The 15659-nt window shown below is 38.2% G+C and overlaps 2 protein-coding genes across 2 annotated transcripts in view; one reads left to right on the forward strand and one right to left on the reverse strand.

Annotated features, from left to right (window-relative positions):
- ttc21b (tetratricopeptide repeat domain 21B) overlaps positions 1-15659 on the forward strand; it is a 309444-nt gene that overhangs the window by 82778 nt on the left and 211007 nt on the right. The window lies entirely within an intron of this gene.
- The window catches only part of fign (fidgetin), a 38493-nt gene continuing 34011 nt past the window's right edge, over positions 11178-15659 (reverse strand). Inside the window, exon 2 of the mRNA XM_037686943.1 lies at positions 11178-13526. Coding sequence (XP_037542871.1) covers positions 11311-13518 — 2208 coding nt within the window. The 5' untranslated portion in view covers positions 13519-13526 and the 3' untranslated portion in view covers positions 11178-11310. The remainder of the gene's footprint in view (positions 13527-15659) is intronic.

Below are 15659 nucleotides of genomic sequence, written 5' to 3' on the forward strand. Positions count from 1 at the left end.
ATTCCTTCATTTAGACTCATTCATATACTGTATATATTTCTTCCACCTCATTATTTTTTCTTTCAAGATGGAATTGCTTTAAATGTCTGGGGATTAACAAGGTCATATCATAATATCTAAGAGTTTACTGTATGGCGCGTTTGATGTAGCAGAGGGATCGTAGAGGCACAAAATGTGCTGTTTTTCATGTTGCCACAATAAATAATAGCAGCTCACCATGTATACAAAAGTGGTCCAGTGGGTCTGATGCCGATCCTTTGGCAAGGTGTCATTTATTTCTAAAATACACCACTGTATGCTGAGATGTTCCGGGTATATTAAAGAGCAGCCTCACAATGTTCGAATGAGGCAGGGTGATAATGAAACATTGTGGCTCTAATCAACCTTATAAAAGTCTGCAGGGGAGGAGAGCTTGGTCTGTCACATCAATAACAGTTTTCAATTAATAAAAACATAATTTTGTCCTGTCTCCTATGACTGGGATAACTTGAGGGCCTTCTCTCACTTACTATGAACAAACCTTTAGTGTGATACAAACTCTCAGCCTCCCTCGGTCGTATTTACACAGACGGACACACAAGGCAAGAATTTATACTTGTCTGTATGGTTTGTTAGCACTCGAGAGATAAAACTTTACATGTTGCTCCCAATTAGCACAGCAGTGACCGTGCACTGTCTCCTGTGCTCAGCTTCCCTTCTGAAGAGGCTCTATTTATGTAAAGACTCACGAGGATGTGAGAATTGAGGCGAGGGAGAGGAGATATGGACTTTGTGAGATTGAGTGCGTGCATGTGAGTGCGAGTGTGCGTTCTGAGGGAGAAAAGGGGGAGTGAAAGAACGAGATAGAGAGAGAGAGAAAGGGAGAATTGAAATGGCTTAAACGTTCATTTTGAGTGGAGAGACAGGTCCTATTAACGTTTAACAGCGTTTGTGCAACTTGGTGCTGAGGTTATGATGCAAATGAGGAGGAATTAAAACTGGCCAGAGGTTTGTCATTGATGGATTGCAGTCTGGCAGTGCTCACACTTCCTAGTGTCCATCAGAAGCGATTACTGTGTAATTAAACCTTATTTCTGGACTCTCTAGTGCATAATTACTTTGTGAATGTAACCATCATCTAAAAGCTACAAAAATGCTTTACCATTAGTCTAGCAGTCAGCTTCATGCGCTTGTGTCAGATATAGCCATCAGACAGAGCAAAAGAACTGTCACTTTTAATAAGAGGCAAAAAATTAAATGAAACAGTATGCTTATTACAGAAAAATTAGGCTTTCAAGAGTCCTTTCCGTTCCTTTCTGTTATTTGCATAATTTATCCCCCCACCACCACCTTACCTCACCAAGCACACATACTGCAAGCTTTAAGCAATTTCCTTCACATTTAAACAGATTGCACATTTAAGGCTACTTAAGGAAAATTATCACTTTGCATATTTTAATTGTTATGAAGGAAGTGATTTGAGAGAGGTCCGTGGCTCATCCTCTTGAGCCATGCGGCTGCGGAGCTGTCTGATTCGGCTGCTCAGCGCTGCAGCTCCACAGATAACCTCCGAGTTCACACACATCCACTTCAGTTTCATCAGAATGCAAATGAAGCACAGAACACTGGGACAAGTGGATCTTTGATATTTACAAAATAGCCACTAATAACTTGAGTGTAATTTGTTTGACTCAACTTTATTTTTCCTCTTATCACTGCCTGATTTTATTGTTATTATGAAGTCCCCCACCCTTGCAACTCTTTTCCCAATTGTCTGGAAAAAAAAAGTCTCCTGCAGGAAATTCTGGCCTTCAATGGCATGATGAAAGAAATGTGGTCTGATGTGGAGGAGCCAAAGATGAAATGTTACCAATTAACACATGAATACGTGACAACATTAAAAAATGTTCAAAACTAAATAAAATAAATAAATAATTAAAAAGTATAGACAGTACTGACTGTAAAGTGTTTGAAATGTGAAAAAAATAAAGGTGGACAAAGCAAACCCATTAACTTCTACTGTTCAAAATTAAAGCCAAAATGTCTCATTTGTGTCTATGTGTCTCTGTGATGGACATGTGACCTGTTTAGGATGTTCCCCGTCTTTCACATGGTTTGATATGGGCGCTAGTGACTACAGTGAAAAGAAAGAAGTGGATAAAGAGGATGGATGGATTGATGGATGGATGGACGGACAGACGGACAGATGGACGGATGGGTGGGTGTATAAATGGATGGATGGATGGACAGACAGATGGAAGGAAGGATGGATGGATGGATAAATGATGGATGGATGATGGATGGATGGACAGACAGATAGACAGATGGATGGATGGATGAACAGACAGATGGACAGATGGATGGATGGACAAATGGATAGATGGACAGATGGATGGATGGATGATGGATGGATGGATAGACAGATGGATGGATGGATGGATGGATAAATGATTGGTTGATGGATGGATGGATGGATGGATGGACAGATGGATGGATGGGTGGATGGATGGATGGATGGATGGATGACAGATGGATGGATGGACAGATGAATGAATGGATGGACGGACAGATGGATGGATGGATGATGGATAGATGGACAGATAGATGGATGGACAGACAGATGGATGGATGGATGGATGGATAGATGGATGGATGGATGGATAGATGGATGGATGGACAGATAGATGGATGGATGGATGGATGGATGGATGGAATAAAAAAAATGCTGTCTTGTATTTTTGGAACCAGTCTGTGGATGTCGGCTATACCAGTGATACAAAGTTCCACCTATAAACCAGTTCACTAACAGGCTGTGACACTGTCAGTCACAGTGTAACACAACACTTTGTGAATAATAAAATAAATAATTAAAAGTAAAATGTTTAGAAAACACATATTTGATATACAGCAGAAAGATAAGAAATGATGATTGAACAAAAAAATCTAAACCTGAAAACCATATCTAATGTGTAATTTTATTTTTAGTAAATTTCCCATTCATTTAAATAGAAGGTCAGAACATGAAAATGGGACTTTAACCAGTGACTAGGGAGTAATTGTCCAGTGTGGCGTTGACTTCAATCCTCCTGCCCTGTGTCTAGTAATAATACATATATTTCAATTGTTTGAGCAAACTCCAAATATTTTTTGCACTTGTTCAGAAAATTGGTTTCATTTTCATCCTGTTCGTTGTGGGTGAACACTTACCTTCATGTGCGTTTTGTTTCCCCTCAATTTTAGCACATAAACCATCCATCCATCCATCCATCGATCCATCCATCCATCCATCCATTATCTTACCCACTTATTCCATTTTGGGTCACGGGGGTCGCCGGTGCCCATGTCCAGCAATCACTGTGCGAGGGGCGGGGTACACCCTGGACGGGTCGCAAATCCATCACAGGGCTACATAGAGACAAACGACACAAACAACCATTCACTCTCTCACTCACACCTACGGACAATTTAGAGTTACCAATCGGCCTAACATGCATGTTTTTGGTCTGTGGGAGGAAACTAGAGTACCCGGAGAAAACCCACGCATGCACGGAGAGAACATGCAAACTCCACCCAGAAAGGCCCCTGGACCGGGGCTTGAACCAAGGACCTGCTCGCTGAGAGGCAGCAGCTCTACCAGTTGTGCCACCGTGCTGCCTGCACATAAACCAAACAAAGGAAAACAAACAGCTGATCGATTTTTTTCTGGATATTTTTTAAGAAAGTGCCGGTGTAATTTCACATTCTTCTTCAACACAAAACAGCCAAAATCTGTGTTTTGGCCTGAAGACTTGAGCCATTTTATTTCTTTAATATGTCTCATGTTTAGTTTGTTGAACCTATTCAAAATACAAATTTTACCGTTTTATTTAGTCTGCCAAAAATATTTGTTATGTTACACTTCTTGTGATAAGAGCTGCTATACCAATATGTAAAAAAAAAAATGGCAACGTCTGTGTTGGTTATTTCTTATTTCCCATTGGAGTGGCAAGTGCATCAATATTATAATCAATATCATTTTCTTTAAAGCTGAATAACAACTATGTTGAGTAAATGCTTTCAAATGTGATTGTGATTTACATAAAGTTCTTCAGCATAAAACAACTTTATGTTTTTGAAGAACACTTTCCACTGAGCGACATCTTTGATGACCCTTTCAGTTCTTGGATAAAAACCTATTTAGAAACTGACAAGCAATAATAATACGAGTTTTCTTTTTTTTTTTTTTTTTTTTCCCCATCCATCTGTAGTTCTTTGCATGATCATTTCTAATTTTATTCACATGCTAGAACAATTTTTTACTTACAATTTTCCAGTGGAGACAAGTTTTGTTTTATTTTAAATTTCTGGTAACATTTTGCAAAATGCAAAGTTGAGTTTTTGATTAAAAAAAAAGGTATAAATTCCTCAATATTTGGTAGCACATCATTTGGGATTAATAAGCTAGCTTTATGATAAACTCCACTCATATTTTGAGTTGTTTACAGGATAGCAAAATATGATAATATCTAACAAAATACCAGTATGCTCGGTTTACTCTCCTTTCTGTTAACTGGGCTGAAACAGCAAACACAAACACCATCAACAGATTAATGACATAATAAAAGTGGTAGCTGTTTATATTCTAATTTAAATAAAGGCTTTATATAGTGCATTGTCATTAAGGGCACTATAAAACTATTTAAGCACAATTACTGATAATGTAATTACCTTTACTAAATTTACATTTAACACCAGTGAGAAACCTAAAATAAATTAAAAAATCAGATTATATTTCACATGCACACACAAAGTGTAAGGCAAGATACAAAACACACCAAGCTCAAGGAAAAAACAAGAAAAAACAACTTTATTCATTTTTCCAATAACCTTTATGCACCTTGAAATGAAAATACAATTAAACTGACTGTACTGTAAATATGGCGATACTTACACACATATAGACAGATATGTGGTGCATTATGCTGTATATCAGTAGCAAATGTACAATATATACAGCTATGTGCAAGTTCAGGTTTTTTTTACATGTGTAGGAAAAGTAAAAATTCAAAATGTTCAAACCTTACCGGTAACCCCTCACACTTGCATGTAGAATTGCCAGTGCACGTACATACACACTAACATGGCACTACAACAGTTCACAGAAGATTAAAGCAATTTGTTCTTTTTATTTTTTTCCTTAAGAGTCAGAGTTGCATTGTAAAACTCGCAGAAAATACAGTGCACAACAACTCAATGAGAAAGTGTTACTCTAAATAAACTGGATGTCGGTATGTGCAGGTTATCTTTGTTTCCAAGGTGCCTTTTTTTCCTGCGACTCGTACTTGACAGTGTAAAGACAGTCTTTTTGAGGTAGACTGCTCAGATCCAAGAACAAGCTTTTCATTCTCTCCTTGTTTTCTTGTTAGTTTTGTTTTAACCCACAAAATGCAAGACATTCAAATGGAAACAACAAAGTACAATATGTAGCAATGAGGTAGAAATGGTTTAAAGGACGTCAGACTGAAATAAAATTAACATTTTAAGCAGTTTTCAACAGAAATTGTAGAAATATTACAAAAAAGGGGGATTGAGCCAGTATCACTTTGAGACTTAATGTGCTTTCCAAAGGTTCTGCTCAAGTGTTGCTTGTGACTGTAGGTCCTTTTTAAATCTTAACGCCCTCAATATGAAATGTCTGTTTATAGTAACATCTACAACACATGAAATACTCTTTCTGGAAAAGTCTGCAAATATTTTGGCAAGTAAATATGATGGATAAACACAAATAAATGCAACCTGTGCTTATGTCTCAGAGAAAAATGTGTAAAATAAAAAGTGTTAAATGAGAATAGACCTTTTGTGATATGAGCACATTCTTTTTTTTTTTTACATATCTGGTTATCAGTTGACCTCTTGAACTGGTGAAATGTGTGCTTGTCCATGTCAAATTCCCAATGACCTCTCAGAAATATGAAAAGAAAAACAAAACAAGCTAATCGATTAAATTCACCAGTTTCGAATCAACATGAAGTTTGAGGTTTGAAACACTGACATGCGTGCTTGTTACTTTAAACATGGAGAAATTAGCAGTCTGTTTGTGCTTTAAAGTTGGTAAACTGTTCAATAATTGTTACATTAGTAGAAAAATGTTAAACTGTTATACCAATTGATAGCATAAGAAATAAAAACTTCAAAGTGTACACTATGGCAGTAAAAGCACTGTAATTCACTTTTCTTTTTTTTTAAGTAAAAGTGTGTTATCATGTTAAACTAAATACAGCTTTTGTTTTGTTCTTAAAGTGACAGTTTAAATCTATTCAAGTAGGAATCTGTGAAAAGGATGTAAATGATTTTTGGACAACTTTAAGGTGGAGAAATATAATTTAAATCTGACTGGATTTACAAACTAATGGCTGCAAACAGGACCGAGACAAAAGTGGACTGCTGTTCTAAAACTACTCCATCTCAAACGTTTCACATCAGTTCATGTGTTTTAGAAATCATTACACTGCTGTCAATTTCAAATGACACCGCTATTTACATTACTTAATACTAATCCATAAATTATAGAGTTATGTGCAATTGCAAATAGAGGCAGCAGCACTTGTCGTAGCACTTATTGCACTTCTGAAGGAACAACCATGAAATGTGAAATTGACGGCAACGCACAGACAAAATAAATAGTTTTTGGGTGAACAATTCAATTCAGTTTATTCATATAGCACCAAGTCACAACAGAAGTGGTCTCAGGGTACTGAACAGAAAGATTCATATATAAAAATAAAGAGTTAAGAGTATGTATCTGAGGCTATGATATGTCTGAGACTGGAGATGTTGGAAGAGAGCAGCAATCCACTTTAGTCTTGACCCATCTCAGACTAGCCATTAGCTCGTCAGTTCAGTCAAATTCACCCAATCTGACATTGTCCTTTTTCATAACTTTTCCACTGAAGTTCTTTCTTAGAAGAACTGAAATGTCACCTATAAAAGAAAAGGAAACGTTTAATAAATTATCAGTAATGACAAAAGGGCACAGCCTGCTCTTACATTAACATTTTTAAATGTTTTTAAAAAGATTTAGCAATGAATTTGCCCACTTGTGTACACACACACACACACACACATATATATATATATATATATATATATATATACATATATATATATATATATATATATATATATATATATATATGTTTTGTCTTAATTGTGTCTATAGAATAGGTGTGAACAATTTTTATTTGGGCAACACAAATTAAAATAACGTTTGTGTCTAAATATGATGGAAATAGTGGGATAATTCACTATCCAGAGAAAATAAAACAGCAGTAAAAGTTTTGCTGAATTTGTGTTTGAAGAGCTCACCTCCACTAATATGAAAACATAAATAGGCACTCGTGACCAACACACTGCTTTTTCACAAACAACTAACAAATACTATAACTTGTGCAGTTTTAATGAAATTGGAGCAATATACATAAAAAATAAATAAATAAACCAGGTGGCAGAGAGCAGTACACCTTTTTTTAATATAAAATAGAAACAAAACAAAAATAAAATATGATGAAGAGTCAAAAAACATGATTTTTAAAAGGCAGTCTCCTAAAAAAGTCAATTTGTGCATCAGGGTTTTTTATGCCACAATAGAGCTGTGCTTTATTGACGCGTTTCAGCAAAGCTTTGCTTTCTTCATGGCTCTTGTGAAACAGTACATTCAATGCTTTTAGTTGCCAATTAAACTTTCAGATTAGCTCCTCTGTTGGTGAAAACATAGAAATGTATGAAAAGTTACAATTTAGTGGCAACAATGAGGCTGTAAGATGATGATAACAGTTCAAAAACATGAATTCTGCCTTTTTTTTTTTACATAGAATATGTAGGACCTTAGACTCCAAGACTACTTAAGAAGGACTGTCACTTGTTTTATGAATTTTATAAAGAGGTTGAACCAATTCTTGTGTAAACTTTAAATCAAAATGCTTTTAAGACCAAAAATGTGAAATATGTACCATGTTCAGTTGGCAACAGATTTATGGGTTTAACATACCAATAAGATCCATGTATGAATGTTAGCTGATAAAGACCAAATTGTCCTAAGGCAAAGTCATAGAGTGTGATATTCAGTGGTGTTCCTTTTTAAGTGCATTATTTGATGAAAACCAGGGTTATCAAAATGTAAAGTTAATCGATTTTGCACACATTAAAATACTGTCTGGCGTTGTTTCTTTTCTTCTTCAAAAAGCAGAGTGGGTGATGACATTTGATGTCTTTGTGAGTTTGTCTTTCACAGATAAACTAACTGAGGTAGAAAAGAACATGGGCTGTACATAATCCTTATGTTTCATTATTGATAACGCAGCAGCACGATGGAGACAAATGGCTCAGAGCAGCTGTCTTCCTCAACCTCAAAGATGTTTGTCTGCATCTTTCAAAGTTCTCTTTGTACTGTACCTCCATACATTGAATAGTTGTGTCTGAACATGTGGAATTAAACAGCAGGATCATTGCTAATGTAAATGGAGGTTCTCTTTCAAAACTTGCTCAGTATCTCACTGTGGGAAGTACCTGCAGGCGTAATCAATCATGGAAGCTCCACCCCCACCAAGTCTGTCACTGATAAACCAATCAGGTGCTTGACACGGGGTCGCCGTGCCACTTTATAAGCCTGCCCTACCTGGGAATCTTGCACAGCTGTTACCCAAATGTGTGCTCACACTACAAGACTGTAGACATCCAGATGTGTTCACCACTAGCACCCTGCTGGGAGAAGCATTTGTGAGGAAAGCTCTAGCAAGGATGAACAAAAAAGTGTTGATGTGTCTAGCAAGGATGCTTCTGGCATCTGTGTCAGGCTGTGGAGTCATTTTTGAAAAAGAGGTTGATTAACAGGACCTGGTCCAACACTTCGTCATCCTCATATAAATAATCTATATTCACTGGCGGGTATTTTTTGTCTCTCAAAAACTTTGTGCTGTTATTACAGAATAATCATGTTTTGGTCAGAACAGACAATATAACAGTGGTAGCATATATGAACCAATAGGACTGCACCTGCATGGTGACTGCTCAGACTGGTTCACTGCCTGATAATTTTGAGGAGTGTGCACATGATTTCATTATGCGCGGTGCACATCCCCGGCATGATGAACTGGTGGATTTGCTTTCCATGAGGAATCCACTCTACCAGGAGGGGAGACTCAACCTTAAAGTAATCCATTAGGTGTGGGAGAAATTCAGCTAGGCATCTGTAGATGCAAAAATTCACAGTGCCATCTTTAAAAAAAATAATTTAATGAGAAAAAAGAACCATTGGGGAGTGGAAGCATTGCATCCATGGCCAAGACACATTGTTTTACGCATTCCCACCTCTCAGCCTGATAACATTAATTCTAACAGAGTGAAGGAACAGCAACTAACCTTGATCATTGTTATTTGGCTGCAATTTCAGCATTCCAAAATGGTTTTGGAGTTGTACCAGTTTGGCAACGTCTTCTGGTTAAAAGTTTTATGTAGGATGCTCATTGTCTGCATACTGCAGTCAAGCCCCTATTTCCATCATGGGATTTACCTTTTGTCCTGAAAACTAGACATTCAGTACATGAACTCAAGGCTCTGTCCCTGAAAATAATCCTGCTGCTAGCTCAAACATTAGACTAGAGAATAGGTGAATTGCATGTATGTTTGTATGTCTACCTCATGGGTCCTATCCAGGGGTGTTTCTGTGGGGAACATCTGTGCAGCTGCTAATTGGGCATCCCAATATACTTTCATTAGATTCTATGGTCTGGATGAGACTGTGTTGTCGCTGGAGCACTCACTCCTTATCATCGTGCCTTAGTGTTGCACCAGCTCTTGAGGTGGGCTCATGGTGTTGACTTACATATTTTTGGTTGAGGCGTTGTTATGCTTTAGAGCAAGCAATGTGGGAGTTGGCTATAATTCCCAAAGAGGGATATCTCCCGAGTGACGGTTGAAAGAGGACTTTTGGTTATCAGGATAACTGCGGTTCTCTGAAAACTAAATGGTGTATCTCATCACACTGCCCTACTTACATGGTCACTCAGAAGAAATACACCAGGCATATGGCAGGGGCACTTATAAATGGAAATGGCGTCGCTATGCCGAGCACGTTCTTGGTCTGTCATTGACAGACTTGGTGGTAGTGAAGCTTCTAGAACTGGTCACATCTAAATGTACATATAGTGAGATACCTCACTCAGTTTTCAGAGAACCAGGGTTACCCTGGTAACTAAAAGTTTTCCATTTTATAGCAAGCAGCAAATGAAAAATAATAATGTAAAAACAAACAAAAAAAAGTATCTCAAGGCCTCAATTCAACCTAAACAACGGTGCTTTTTTGTTCAAAGGTAAATCTCTGATCAAAATAAGTTTTTTTTTTTAAAAAGATAATTCATACCACATTGAGTTTAAGACTTGAAAATAAATCATAATTACCCTCATACATTCATGGTTGGAACCTTCTCATTTTGAGCATTTTGAGGTATAAAGCCTTTTGTGCGATGCAAATTTGAATGTAAGTCAAATGTTTTGTGCTTCAATTTAAACGTATGAGGTACTATCATCATCACATTCCTGAGATTTAAAACAGAAAATGAAAAAAATAGCTAACCTTTACACTCAATTACCTATTTATGGATAATTAATGTAACACTATTTAAACAGGAATGACATTATCATGTATCACTTTAATGTATGCCTTTAAATTGACCAAATGTAAATTTGAATTAAAAAAAACTATTTGATTTTCAGTAAAAACAAGTAAGCATGTCAGTTTGGTTGTAATTAAACAATTTACACACACCTAAAACCTATGCAAGCTAATTAATGAAGCTTCATAGAAAACGATCCAATTATTCAGTTCAGCTCAAATTAACCACAACGGTTCACAGAGAGCACAAAAAAGACACAGTGGAAAAACTCTTTTCCAATAAAAAAAAATATTTTTGTCACATTTTAAAGCTTTTTTTTATATTAGCACATATTATCAATGAAGATTGTGAGGCAAAAGATAAAAAATAAAAATCAAAAAGCACCATCTCAGGCACTTAGCAACTAAATCTCCAAATCAGCAGAATATATATATTTGTATATATATATATTTATATACAAAATGGGGGCATCCTTTTGAAGTTATTTGAATGAAAATGGAGCTTCAGATAAATAAAATGTGTTAAATTGATTTAACATTGTGCGGTGTCTTCTGTCTGAAGCCTAAAAGGATATTCCCAATGTTTTACATTATAAGTCCAGGTTTCATTTGTTTAGTCAAGATCAAGTACTGATTTGAATTTAACAAATGGTTTTAGAGCAATTGTGTTTGATAGATCTCTTTCATTGACTACAACCAAACATTTTATTCCACTCAGTGTACACATCAAGCTCTTTTTGTGATATGCTTGGCTGGAATTTGCAAAATACATTGTCAAAGTCTTGGTATGAGACTGGTCTCAATTGACTGGGGTGGATGCTAGAAAGGTCAGCTCCAGGAATGCCATGAAGAGAACCAACCAGAGCCTCTTGACACAGCTGGGCTACATCCAGTCCTGAAAACCCCTCTGTCCTCTGAACTAATAGTGAAATCTCTTTGTCACTAAGACAATAGTTGTGCTGTGAGAGCACCTGACTGATTATCTGATGGCGTGCAGTCCCATCAGGCAAGGGGATAAGCAATCGCTTAGTAAAGTATCTTCGTAGAGTCTCTGGGATCACTTCAGGCTTACTGGTGGAGCAGACCACGAGAACATGGTCCTCAGCAGAGGACAAAATACTGTCAAGCTGTATGAGGAGCTCAGCCTTGAGGTGATTCACTGGGCTCTCCTCGGAGAGCTGAGCGGACAGCAGCAGATCTACATCACTGATGAACACTACTGCTGGCTGGCGACAACGAGCTACAATAAAAGAAGATTGAATGATCTTGTCCCCTTCCCCAAGCCACTTAGTCACTAGTGCTGAACTGCTTAACCGTAAGAAGGCAGCCCCCAGCTGGCTGGCCATGCAGCGAGCCAGAAGTGATCTACCAGATCCCTGAGGTCCGAATAAAAGGAGGCTCCGAGGTAATGTGGCAAGTCCACTAAACATATCAGGCCTTAAAATAGGCCACAGTATCTCCTCTTTAATTGCTGCTTTGGCCATATCAAGACCTGCAATGTCACTCCAGTCCACTGGAGAGCCGTGCTGAAGGATCTCTGTATTTACCATTTCCACCAAGCTGGAATCACTGTTCTTTAACTGTTCCTCTGCTGCATGGATGGAAGAGGTAGCCGTAGCTAAATCAGGGCCTTGCAGGGAGTGGGAGAGGTGCTGTCTGTGTTCTTCAGTCTGCTCACTCATAATGGAAGATCCAAATTTGTTGTAGGGCTCACCAGTTCTTAACTCCCCTGTTGAACTTTTGGTTGATCCATAGGATGGAGGACTTTGTGCTCTGCCAGAGTGTACATTGAATTTTCTTTGCTGATCAGAGGATATTGACTGTTTGGTTGGCTTAAAGGCTAAAGATGATGATTCTGCATTTCTTTCAAAGCCACTGCCCCTGTTTGAGTCGGAGATGCTGCTGTCTGCCACTCTGTACATTGGGCTGTGTGAGGAGTGCTGTTGGTTGTAGCTGAAATTACCATAGTTTGAGTCCACATCTCCGTGACCACTCATGTAGAAAGCTTTTCGTTTTAATGAGTTAGATGTGCTGCCATTCAAAGGTGTGGGTGCGATCGGTGGATGATTATGGGACTGGTAGGTGTAGGGAGGTATTGGGGTAGGAGCTGCAATGCCAGATGGCAGATAAGCAGAAGGAGGTGGCGCTCCCCCAGAACTATAACCAGGACCCACAGCGGTCTGTGAAGCATACCCTGTAGGAGGATAACTGTAGTTGGGAATGTTTGGAGACCCACCATTGTAGCTTGGCACTAAAGCAGAGGGCGGAGGTGGTGGTTGTAAAAGCCCAGCACTCTGCAATGGTGAAGGGTGTGGGGAAGGGAGGGCTGGGGTACTCTGACTGCTGTAGCTTGAATGCAGGTAGGAACCGTTGTAACTGGCAGTGTATTCCTGAGAGGGGATACCCGAATGGAGCGTGGTGGCTGGGTGACTCCCACAGTTACTGCTAGAGTAGCTGGGCTCAGACAAGCTGCTAGCCACCCCCGGGGAGCTTCCTATGCTGGCCGATGTGTCTGTAGGGGGGAGGGCAGCTGTCATTCCAGCTTTGCTCACAGATATAACATCTGGAGCACAGTTCATTGGGTAAATCCCCTCCTGCCATGAGTCATTCTCTGATTTCCGTCCATTCATGAGTCCAGTGGTGCTATCAGAGTAGGAGCACAGCAGGGCTCTTTCATTTGGGCCTTCTAGGATCCCAGAGTACTTCTCTGCGTATTTCTTGAGCAGATTGGATGCAGTCAGTGCAGAGATGTCATCGTTTGCCCACGCATACTGGTATGTTCGCTGTAAGTGCCCCCGGTAGGCCTCCACTTTGTGCGCTGGTGAGCGGGTAGTGGATGAGATGTCAAAGTGTTGCTCTGCCCATTGTGTATGCTCAGGGGTCCACTGCATCTTTATACCTAGATATTATGCAAACAAGAGAATTACGTTAAAATTAGCATATAACTATGATTAATAATCATTAAAAATATAATATTATACATTTTTCATGAACACTAATAAGTATTCAGATGCATGCTCAATAATCCAGGTAGAAATAATAAGTAGAAATAAAACAATACAATTTTAAAAAGTTTGTCTACTAATGGATTAAATTAACAATACATTTTTTTTATCTCTTTTGATAAAGAACACTAACAGCATCTGCATGTGATGGTCAATATGAGGATATGAGACCCAACACCTGGTTACCATGCTATAATCCACCCAATGCAGAGCAGAATGACACAGACATTGCAGGTCAGTCTATAATCCAACTCTCATCTGTGGCATTCTGAGACAGTTTCAAATCTGCTTGGAGGAGAGCAGCAAAGCAATCTTCCTTGGCAGCGCTCTGTTGCTTTCATCACACAAAGCCCTCGGCCCAGCATGAATTACATCCACATCGAGTCTGCCTACTGCTTCCCAGCCGACAACGTGAGGAGGGGGGGAAAAACATGCTTCACTTGTCTTTTTCTCCGCAGTCTTGCTCGGACTTACTGTGAGGCCTTAAGGGTTTGAATGACAGAAATAATCATGATAAATCCTAAAGTCAATCTGCAAATAGAAGTTTTTCCTCATGATCTTTCAGTCTGGGATTATTAGAGATTGTACTGTATCAAATCAGAATGGAGACTATTAAGGATTAGAGCTCAAAATAATCTGAGAGTCATGTTTCATCAACATTACTTTGAATGAGAAATACTCACATTTCTAAGATACATTTATATGTTTGCTGCCTGAAAAAAAACGCCTGTCTTTATTTAGCTATAACTACACTGCCATATTTTATACTTCAGTAGGTTAAGTCGATATCACAGGATTTAGACAACAAACAGCTACTGTCCAGAGGCAGATTACAAACAGTGTTTGTCTGTGGATTCCCTTCTGATTCCCTCCCAGCCATTTGCCAACCTGCCACACCAGACACCAGCAGCTAATTAGCAGAATGATGCTGCACTAATTGTGTTAATTTACAAGGTTTAGTCAAAGAGATCAGTGCTATGCCTCACATGGATGTCAACTATTCAAGCTAACGATTAAAAAGATGCTTGAGGAGAAAGGCAAAATGGCTAAAACTCACAAAAACAAAAGAAAAAAACGCATGATGGATTGTGACAAATAAAAACATAAAACATGCATCACACTGTGTACATCAAAATTATTGGAAAGGTCAATGCCTTTTGACTAAACATTATATTACAGTTAGATATTTAAAACATCAATCCTAGTCACTGCTTTTATATTAATTACCCACTACATTTTTATTCAATTTTGTTAATTTGTAGGACTTTAAATGCAAATACTTTGTCAAAGGCATTATTGTCCTCTCAACCAGCCGGTCAAAGCAGATGGCCGCTTGTCCTGAGCCTGGTTCTGCTGGAGGTTTCTTCCTGTTAAAAGGGAGTTTTTCCTTTCCACTGTTGCCACTGTGCTTGCTCAGGATGGGAGACTGCAATGAAGCCAAGATTCAACTTGTCTGCTGGATTCCTTAGATAGAGAACTTTACTAATTGGCTTTTTATGTATGTGAATGTTTCTGTAAAGTGCCCTCAGACAACTTTGTTGTGATTTGGTGCTTTATAAATAAACTGAATTGAATTGAATTGTATTATTTTTTCTTGGCTAAAAAAATTTCCCATGAACAAAACAATATTGGGGAAATAGGGACGAGGACTGTATTGTCAGACAGGAATCCAAAGTGGTACTGACACCACAGTTGAGACCAGCAGAATAATGGATTTTGTAAAAAATCACTCAGCTGAGTTCCTTAACACTCTAGGCCCATTTTGTCAATAACAAAATTGCACACAGCTCACACTGAGTGAGATTCTTCTATTACTGCAAATCCTCTCTGAACAATTTGCCACTTTGGACAATCAAAGAGGAGCTACTTGCAAAGTGTTCTTGAGCTCACTAAGCATCAGGTGATTTTTAAATAATTAAATTATATAAGACAGTGGAAATAAAGCACTTTCGCTATAAAAATAAAAAAACACTTGGGCAAAAATCTATCTATCTATATTTATCATTGAATTAATATATCTATCAATG

Source organism: Nematolebias whitei, chromosome 13 (assembly GCF_014905685.2).
Source record: "Nematolebias whitei isolate Nwh7 chromosome 13, NemWhi1, whole genome shotgun sequence".
In the NCBI taxonomy this organism is placed as follows: Eukaryota; Metazoa; Chordata; class Actinopteri; order Cyprinodontiformes; family Rivulidae; genus Nematolebias; species Nematolebias whitei.